Raw genomic sequence first — 11,058 nt, 5'->3', positions numbered from 1 at the left:
GCTGCTGCTGCTGCTGCTGCTTGTACTGCTACTTGCGTCCAAGCCGACACCTTGATATTGTGACACCGAACTAAGAGCACGCTTCCGTTTCAAACTGACTGCATGCTTGTGCCCTTCCAAATGATCATCTGTTAATTGCATTTGTCCATCAACTTGATTGTTTGTGTTACGTCTTTGATTGCTTAAAAGTGGACGTGTTTTCGACATTCGTTTCCTATTATTGGCCACATTCATCACAAATTTATCACTACTGATACCGCTCAAGCCGCCCAGACCACCTATATTTAACAGATCCAATATATGCGTCGGTACCGGCTCAATGAAATTGTAGAGATGCGGTTCTTGCAGAGTGCACACAAACTCTTCCAGAGAGTCACGCAATTGCTGGTGACGCGTACGATTTTTCAATTCATACAGCCACTGCAGGCGACAATCACAAATGAAATTGTTATCTGCAAATATAAGAAACGCAGGAACACGTAAAAACAAGAACGAAACTTCGTAGGAGTTTAGCTTGAATCATAAATGTAAGTTTCGTAGTAAAATTATAACAGAAACAAGAGCAACATATTTTTTCCTATAGTTTAATGTCTAGTACACGTTGTACCTTACTAAGCATAGAGAGGCTAGAGAGATAAAATTCTATTTTTCAGCTTTTAAAACAATTGACGTTTTGACATGGAAAAATTGGTAAATGCCTTTTCAGGCAATTGCGGAGAGGAGTAGAGGAGGTAAAAAAAAAAAAAAAAAAAAAAAAAAAAAAAAAGAGGAGAAAATAGACAGTAGACAGGCTTTACACATGCACACACTGTCGGAGATTTAACAATTATTAATCTTGTACTTTTTGCCTTTTATAAGCAAGCCTTCCCTCCTTGCATTCTTTTCATTATCCCCAAATAGCAGTCGGAATGTTTTCAAATTCGCTTCAGTAATGCCGGCAACAATAATGTTTTTTACATTATTCTGAGAGGGAGGCTGCTTCTAGTCAAACATTGCAAAACATATTCTGCCGACATGGAAATATAATTGATGTTCACAGTTGCTTCCCAAAGGCTATTTTCTTTCTTTTTTTTTTTTGTCAAGCATCTTGTAAAACCCCAAATACGCTCCAATGAATTCATAAATTTGTGCGAGATCAGTATGTGATTTTTTTATTGATTTACCCTCTTTGCTTGTTTGTTTGATTGTTCAAATCATAATTTGGTTCTTTGTTCTTATTCTCAAACAACACCACATCAGTAAGCTTTCTAGTGCAACGATAGGAAACCATGAAGGCTAGCACCGAAAAGGAAGAAACGCCTCAACACGAATAAACAACGTCTAAAAACGTCTGTATTTAATGTAACTTTAATTTGAACAATTTGGAATCAGTGTTCAGTGTATTGTGCAAAATATGGGTAGAAATAAAAATGCAAATGGCGACATGGTGCGCTTCATGTGTTTTGACATAATCTGAAAATCTGAAATCACACCTCTCGCTTCAGACTCTTTCTGTTTGCGTATAATAACATCGTTAGTACCATAAAGTGACTATGTATTGAAAAATATATAAAGTCCTGTTGTTTTTTGATAAAACTCAGACATATTTAACATACACTTGTTGCAAAGCTCAATAATCGAATTGTGCACCATTGTCTTTTGCCATTTTTCGAGTTGCTAATGGTATATCCATTGCGGATTTGGAGGCGAAATAGCCGTCGACGCATTTTCGCACATCTTCAAATTTCAATGAACCGCTGATCTGCTATATATGATAATATAGCGGGTGCTGTAAAATCTCCCAGCCTAAACTGAAATTTATCTTCTTGGTTATTTTTGCGAAAGACGGACGGACGTATGCGAATTTTCATCACGTCTTCATGACTAAAAAGTAGCCAAACACTTTCTAACTTACTCCATTTCGTAGCTTATCGCAGTTGCATTTCCAGCCAACGCAATCATTTCCGTAGCTTCGGTTGCATGTCTTCTTCGATTAATGCAATAAAAACCCGAGAAAAACGCTGTGCCATCCATCTCTTTAAACTGCGGCATACACTGAACAACATCCGAACAAAAAAGTGAAACCGGCACGGTTCGAACATCAATAGCCAAGTTATCTATAACTGCGATTCCGGGAAAATTGAACGCGATGGGTACGTTTTACGAAGCAATCAATTTCAGCGGAACGAACATATTTGCACACCTAATATATTATTAATAAAATATTTTTCTTCTACGAGATAGCCTGTATTCAGAAAGCAACAGTTTTCATCGCCCTTATATGAAGCATGAATACAAGTCCCGCTCATGAAACCTACATACACTCCCCGCCTGTCTTTAACGGGGTATGAAGTTCGTTTACGCAGCGTTCACATTAGTAATTTCGAGCATACGCCCGATTTTAGCTGAAAACAGGCAAAAAAATCAAGCATTCGTCGCATATTGTACAAAAAAGAGCCCAAAGCCATGCAAAAGTGAAGACAGGGTGAAGTAGGGTCAAAGTTAGTTGTCTGTATTTGCCTCAAATAGGTATTGGAAGTTGATATGTTGACATTATTGGTAGCATAATTTTTTTCTGCTTGTATATTAAATATAATTTTTATTAAATTTTCGTGATATTTTATAAACCTCGCAAAGTAAAATGGATCTGGAATTATTTATGTGATTGGAATTATTTGCGTAAACATCCGTTATATTCAATGACATCCCTAAAATCAGTATCAGTGTAAACCCTGTTTAAGGCAATTTGTAGCAAGTACAAGTTACTAATTTATAGAAATATATTAAAATATTAGATTGACGGCTGATTCGTTAAGTTAAAGTAATACATAGTTGACAAACCCGAAGGCTGTTGAGATATACATGAAATATTCTTGTGGCGTTACATGTCACCTACTCAAATTAATATGCCTGCCAGTGATAGGGTAATCAAAGAGTATATAAGTAATAATCAGACTAGAAAGAAAAAATCTACTCATTTAGATGCATTTAGACACATGCTTGCCCGAATTTAAATACTCAAGTCTCAAGTGCTCTACACAGAAGAGAAGAACAGAGCGGAGTGCACTTGTTACAGTTACAAAAACGAAACTAATGTTTCTTGCAATACTAATTTTCCATAATATGCGTAAAGATTGTATAACTAACTTATTATATAGGTATGTATGTGTATATATTCATTTATGTTTATAGTAAATTAAGGACTTTTGAACTAAATCTCATTTAGAATCATTTGAGTAGTTTTACGAAAAACTATCTTTATATATAACTGTATTCAATTGCATTTCCTGCTGATATTGTAACGATGAAACTATGTTTCAACAAAACTCTATACATACGTATTATCATATTTGTGTGTATGCGTTAGATGTAAGTACTTATGAATTCACTTCAAACACGTATGTATTATTTGTTCGCTCAAAGACATGTTATAAATACATATATTATATATGTTTACTATTACAGTTTTATCGTTGAGCTGACTTCACTGGATTTTCTACGTCAATCATTAAAATCTTATTGAATAGTAAGCGTATTAGCGACGTTAAAACATATGCATTACTAATTACAAATAAGAAGAAATCTTTTGTGAGAAAAAACTTGAGGTAATCAAAAAATGAGATAATGTGCATTAAGGTGCTTCTCTTACCATAACAATTCACGATATTTTGATATTCTGAATTGTATTGAAGTAACTTGTACGAAAGTAACTTGAGAAAAGATTTTTAAGTTTGTTACGTTCAAGTCTAACTAACCACGATGATTAGTGCACGCTTTACTTCGCTCTTGTGGCTCGAGAAATAGTTCGCATGTGTTTCAAGCGTGAATGCAGATTTTGCGAAATTAAAGAACATGTAAGTAACGTCATTAAGCTACTCTATTTCTCTCTCTTTCTCTCTCACTCTTTCTCTCTCTCTGTCTTTGTCTTTCTCCCTTTACGGTATAAGTAACCTTTGATGGCATTAAACAGAAACGAATGATTGTTGCGTAACTTTATACGAGGACGCTTCTGATCCATGCTGAACGCGAAAGCTTTGGTTGCATTGTCTGCAATTAGAGCACTTGGCTTATGCTACAATCAAGTCAGACAAGTCAAGTGCACGATCTTTTCTAGTTTGTTCATCGACAGCACTTAAGACATGCACAGCTCTCAATTTTCCTTCTAAAATTAAAGAACAAACAATTTTGTTACCTCCCGCCAGCATATGTCACAAATTCTTCAAGTGAAAGTAGTTTCTCGTTACATATATATATTTTACAATCTGTTCATAAAATAATCCAAGAAACTATTAGAATTACTCCTGCTCTATACCGAAAGCTAATGCATGTACGTCAATCTGTAGGACCGGCAACATGGTTATGATAAGAGTTTCAAAAAAATATAATAAGCAATTAGATAGAAGTCATGATCGGCCTGAATTTAATATTTAATGTAATAAAAATTATTAGGTTTTTATCAGTTGCGATTCCTTTTCTGTTTACAGTGCGCGCCGATGGGCTTCACAGAATCGCTATCGTATCTTTACGCATTCTATTGCCAAATTTTTCCATAGCTTTATGCTCATTTGGCTCCGAGTATGCAAGTAAATCACTCGTTTATTTCTCCCAAAGGGAAGCTATAGGCGCATAAAGCATATGTAGGTTTGATCGACATCGAATTCTTAATTGACTTCTTAAATCCTCGTCTGTCCGTGTATTCGTCTGTGCAATGTTCGATCTCAAATTGCAAACACTTGCACGCAAGTAGGCGGCAAAAAAGGGTTACATCAGTTGAAAGATGCGTCGACGGTACAACCTACGCCGAGAAAATCTCTGCTTCCAAAAGCCAAAAAAAAAGGAAAAATATCGGGTTCTTTACTTATTACATGTAATCTATATATGCAGATGCAAAGCTAAAAGTGTTGACGCACATTCCATTGACGACCGTGACCTTACCTTGTCTTTTCAAAAATTGTAAATATAGAGCAATAAATTTGTTTTTGTTTGAAGTTTTCTGTGGACTATCAACTTTCAAACATTCTTCTCTTGATGCGATAAGAATTCATTCTCTCCCAATAAATAAATAAAAATATACGAGAATATTCGTAGAAGTGCAACACAAACAACGCATCAACAACTTGCGAAAAAATATTTTACTGAAGTATAAAATCTTCTTCTTTTAAAAAAAGAGTCTTAGAGTTTTAGCTCGACCGCGGTCTCCTGGCAACGTTTTTCAATAGGTCCGGTATTCAGTTTTTAGGGAAAATTGGCGAACTTCTCGAGGTAGCCTTCAGTGGAACAATGCTTCCCTTTCTGTCAAGTGCGGTCATTTGTTTTTTGCTTCATTACTCAAACGTGGCAATAATTTCGCCGTTGATTGCTTTATTTCACAGAATGAACTGCGTTCGGTTCCTTTGAAATCGGTTATGAATCGCGACGAAACTCGGGTTTGCTGCTGTAAATACATGGCGAACGGACGGTTGACATACTATCACAACGGAACTTTTGTTCTGTCGTCGTTCGTAGCACGAAATACAAGACAAGAAGACAAGTCATGTTTAAGCTTTCAGTTGAAACCCGATTTTCTACGTGCTTTGAATTGCCCGCGATGTCTGTAAGCTGAGTCACGACCATTTCCCAGGTTGCCGTCAGAATTTCTGTTGCGCTCAACTTATTTGTTCAAACATTGCGATGTTCGTCTTGCCAGCTTTTGTCCAGCCCGCGTTTCGCTATTATTCGGGCAGAGACCTATCAAATGAAATAATTGTATAACATTACATTACATAATTTTATTTTCTTCACTATTATCAGGCACTCTGGTGACGTCTCTTATAACGCGAGCACGCTGATGATGAGGAAAAGTGAGGTGAGGAAGGTGACCCTTCGTTTTGAAAATGATGATGAATCAGATGAGGCGGGGAAAGACTACTGGTAGGTCGAGTGTCCGAAAGGCAAACAGTACGGCCAGTCGCGGTAGTGTGTTGTGCGGTATTGAGGTAACTCCAAGAGGAGTGGGTGGGAACGCTGGGAAACACATGTACTCCTTAGACCATATATATGAAAGTATTTACCGTTGCCTTAGCTGTGTAATTTAGGAGAAATCGGCAAAAAATTTAGTTTATTTGCTTTTCTAAACAGAAGTGCTCTCCGCCTATATTGCAGGATAGGTGTGCATTTTAACTGATTTTGCCCATTTTCAATTCCAGCCTGCATGCCATACCTTCCAACGTTTTGCAGGCACTTTGTTGTCGTAGTTTTTAGTTGGGTGGTTTGGCGATTTCAATTTTGATAATGATCAAGAAAGTATATGACATATATTACAGTCTCTCTGCAACCCTCTTCTGGATGTCCGAAACGTAACGAGCCCATTTTGCAATAAGCCTTTCGATCTGGTAATGTACTCGTTCAAAGGGGATTAAGCAGCATCAGCACTTTGGTTTTCGGTTATCAAGAGGCGACTTGGACAGCTTTGCTTTGTCTTTTCGGTTTAGTAAGTAGATTTACCATTGTCCAGACTTTTTGCACAAAAGCACTTCACGTAAGCACAATTCTTCATATGTTAGTTTAGAATTCTTTTCGCTTTGGGGCGCTGCACGCACCTTTCCCATTGAATCTTAGTCTGTAATGATCGCATTTGCGTATAGCTTTTCTTTTTTTGTTTTCTTTTTGTAATTAATAGGATCTCGTCAGATCGATTTAACTGGCGAAAAAGATGAACGAATAAAATTTTAAGTAAGCTTCGTAAGAAGAAGTGACCAAGCTCTTAAAATGATATAGTTAATGTTTGATTTTGGGTCGACGACATCAAAAATAAATGAAAAGAAAAACAAGAAAAAAAAAATTTGAAGACACAATTGTCAGCTACCGTTGAGAGATGGCTTTAGAGTTTGTCTTAATTAATAAAATCTTTTCAAAGTCATTTCGCGTCCATTATTCGGTTTGACGCCGCTGTCGTTGTCACATCTACTGCTGATTGTCGCTACGATCACTGTTATAATGGTTTTTTGTTCTTCTTACATTGCTGTTAGCTTTTAACCACCAAATTGTTTATGAAATGAAGAACATAAAAGTTTATGTGAATTTCTCTACATATGCAGATTTATACACCCGCAACCATATGAATAAATTGAAAACAAAACAACAAAAAAAAAAAAAAAAAAAAAAAAAAAAAAGGAAAAAGAATTAAAAACAAAAATTTTTAATTTTGACATAAATATAACAAAGCCAAAAACAACAATAACAATAACATACAATATATATGTTAATTTGTTGTATCTGTCTTGTTTTCTGACTGTCATTATGGGTATGTGAAAGTTGTCATTCTTGTTGCTATTGTTGTTGTTGTTGTTGTTGTTGTTGTCTATTTGTTCGAAGGAAAGTGCAAAAAAAAAAAAAATAAACAACAACAGTGTTGAAGAAAGAAAGACCACTACGATGGCAATAAAAGCAAAGAAGACGAGGAGCATAACAAAAACAAAACTAACTCGGAATAGCAATATGATTCTATGGTTTTAAAACCTAAACAAACCAAATGAAAGATAAAAAAAGAACAAAAACAATAACAGTTAGTGAGTGAAAAACAAAAAAGAAGGAAAACAAAACAAAAAAAAAAAAAAAAAAAAACACTTTTGTTATGTGGCCATATCTGCGTGTGCATGCATAAGTAAAATGCTTGCACAAACATACCTTAAATATGTCTACACAATACACATACGTATGTTTGTAATATGCACTGTGTGTATGTATGCTGCAAATGTTTAGAGTTATGATTAAACGCCCCCCAGTTGCTTACAATTCATATAAAAAAGTTAAAATATTATAAAAGAACAGAGGCAAACAGTTGTAAATAATTTAGAAAAAAAAAAAAAAAAAAATTTCTTTAAAAATAAGTATTTATATACTTATATACATATGTACCGTTTTTGCATTTTTTTTTTTTTTTTTTTTTTTGCAACTGTGTAAGCCTATGTATAATATTGTGCTTTTCTAAGCGTTACAACAACATTCTCATGGGTCAATTACTCCTAAAAAGTCTGTTTGTTGTTTCGCCATAACTCCTTTAGCTTAATAAAAACGAAAAACAAAAAAGGAAAAAAAAAAAAAACTACGAGATAGAGAACAAAAAAAAAAAAAAAAGTATAAAAACAACGTAACCGAGCATAAAAAACCTTTCATAACAATAAAATCACTTAAAATATTCATTTTCTTTGTAAGCAAAAAAAAAAAAAAAAAAAAAAAAAAAAAAAAATAGAAAGAAAGAACGCGCTTAGAATAGGCAACTTTCCCCGGGTAACATTTTTGTATGCACATAAGAACGTATGTTAATGTATGTATGCACATGTATATGCATGTACTTGGAAAATATTTATTATTGTGTTAAGTTAATCTTTTTGTTTTTCTAAATAATGCTGACGTTTCGCAGAGATTTAGTTGAAATTACTGATTCCACCCAAATCAATATCATTTCCAAGCGCTTTAGCACTTTTTCTCATCCTCGCACTTATATATCAGTTGCTTGTAAATCTAATTTGTTAAGCAAACAAGCGATTATCCGCCCATTCATAGAGAAGAAAACAAAAGGGCAAACAATATTAATAACAACAATGAATTGATTTGCTTGACGATAATGGGGAGCAGTGCAGCAACTTAATCATATCATCTCTGGTCGATTGAAGGACCGAAAGCAAATCAATTAAAAAAGGAAAAGTTTTCTTTTTCGATAATAAATCGAAATATGATTAAAAAGAGCAAAGAACAAATTTTCAATCTATTTTTGAAATTTAATTAAAAATTTTCATATTTTGTAAAAGTAATTTGTGTTTGCCTTTTATTGCATCTTAGAAGAAACACTAAAGTTCTACTTATTGATTGCAAGTGCCTTAGTTTTGAACGAATGCGATAATTTTCCAATCGAACCTATGGAGACATCTATCACGTTCGCATTTAAATCGATCTTTGCTATAGCAAAGACCTATAGGTTTAGACCTGTTTACAGTCTTAAAAATATTTTCCTTTTCAGATTTTCATACAAAACTAAGCGACACACTTACGTATATTACGTGCATGAACTTTGTGTTACATTTTCGAAGAAATGATGGGGTGGGTGACGGATGGCCGGCCGTGAACGTGTACGAGTGACCAAAAATATGCAAAGTTTTGGCAGCGTCTACCTTGCAACTTGTTTCAATTAAAATTACAAGTCCACACAAGTTTTTCGATATCGATACCGACCAAAAAAAAAGACGGCGGCATACTTGCCATTATCGTTAGATATCATCAGTTCGTAACAAGCAAAACATACGCTGCGGACACTTCGTAAAGTACGAATGTATATTTTCGATTATCAAACAATTACATATTGAGTTAAGCCTACTCGATCCGTCCGCGCTTCTGTTATTGATTTTCCTTAACTTTATGACTGAAAAAATTGGGCATAAAGCGCTTTTTAACTATATAATATCTGCTGTGTCCATCTTTCTAAAGTGTCATTGAAAGAATAATTTTGGTAGGCAAACCGTCACGTTCGCTTGCAAAGGAATACTTCATAGTTTCTATGTGCAAAAATATTTGTTTGATGTGGTTAGCGCTTAAAACTTGCAGCAAAGCAAATATGATTTTTTGTTTTTTTAGTTCTTTGTATATCGTGCACTACCTAAGCGCTTGTGCGCCTGTATGCAGCACCTTGAGAGCTTGTAACATATCGACGGTCTAACTTGATGTCATTCAATCGTGATTTGAGTGCGGCTGTCCCTCTGTCCGACGTTTGCCTATAATATGGTTCTATGTTTTACCAATAGAAGGCGGGAGACGGGCACGATTCTCTTGAAATTGCAGAATAAAAGCACGAAAGTGGAACTAAGAAATTTGCCAAAAACATTCGCAAAGAGACTTGTGTAAATTGATGTTGGTATTTTCCTATTATAATCTTATTAGATCAGTCATTCATTGTCCACGTCATCATGTAAAGAGGATTTAATACGACTATGCACAATCTGTTACCAAAGTTTAAATTTTGCATTTTTACATTATCTTCACACTAGAACCAAATATTTATTTATTTTGGTGAAACCTGTCCAAGTTTTATCCTCACATTTGTCTAATGTTTTTACGACATAGTCTCTTACCAACCATTTAAAAATACTATTATACCACTTGATGCTTTCGAAGAACTTTTCTAATATCATGCATTTGAACATTTTAGTGTAATTTTATTCATAAGAAAGTTTAAATTAAACCATTCGGTCATGAATATACAAACCTATACATATACACAAATATCTATATATATATATAAATAAACTAATTTATGTAGGGAAACTTTATATTTTACTCTTCTTTATGCAAACATTTAAAACTTGCAAATATTTAACCTTCTAACTCAGTAAGGAAATGTTATAAATTTTTAAAAGGGCTTTAAATATAAATGAAATATTATAAAAAATATTAAGATTGTAGCTGAACATAATGCAGTTAAGTAATAAAGAGGAAAAGTTTATGTACATTGTAAACTTCGATCGCACCACTGATTGCGTAAGGCTAATACAACGAAAGACGTTACAACCAAACATATATCATTACTAATTTTCTTAAATGAACACTCATTTCGTTTATCATATTAAAGCGGCGACAAAAAAAAAAAATACTTTTTTTTTTAATTTACAAATGAAACCTAAATAAGAAGAATTAAAAATCGATTCATATTTTAAGTCGACATGACTATGACGAAGAAGAATGCGTACGAAAACTTTTCAAAAATTCAAAAGACAACTAAACTGATGATAATCTGGATAACGGTGCTTGTATCCTTAGGTGAAATTGTTGCCCTAGAAGTTGGCGCACCGTTGACACGGTCCGGAGGCTATTTGTCGTCTTTATCTTAAGCACTGGAAGTTTAATCTAATTCCACATTGCCATCTGCACTACGGCTGCTCTGCTTCGGAAGCTTATTGTCAACATATTACTGATTTGTGTCATAGACTGTATACTGTTTGTCAAATTTATGTTCACATACTTGTGTATTGTGCTTGCGCGATTGTGCTTACTGACCCTGGCCGCGTCGATGCGATGTATTTTGTCATTTCAAACGATCATTTTGGATTT

General features: G+C 34.4%; 1 protein-coding gene across 1 annotated transcript in view; it reads right to left on the bottom strand.

Annotated features, from left to right (window-relative positions):
* Positions 1-11,058, bottom strand: part of LOC119631694 (connectin) — a 51,060-nt gene that overhangs the window by 715 nt on the left and 39,287 nt on the right. Inside the window, exon 3 of the mRNA XM_038024126.1 lies at positions 10-452. Coding sequence (XP_037880054.1) covers positions 10-452 — 443 coding nt within the window. The remainder of the gene's footprint in view (positions 1-9; positions 453-11,058) is intronic.

The sequence above is a fragment of the Glossina fuscipes genome, unplaced genomic scaffold (genome assembly GCF_014805625.2).
Source record: "Glossina fuscipes isolate IAEA_lab_2018 unplaced genomic scaffold, Yale_Gfus_2 1, whole genome shotgun sequence".
Taxonomy (NCBI): Eukaryota; Metazoa; Arthropoda; class Insecta; order Diptera; family Glossinidae; genus Glossina; species Glossina fuscipes.
This window is presented reverse-complemented; position numbering and strand designations above follow the sequence as displayed.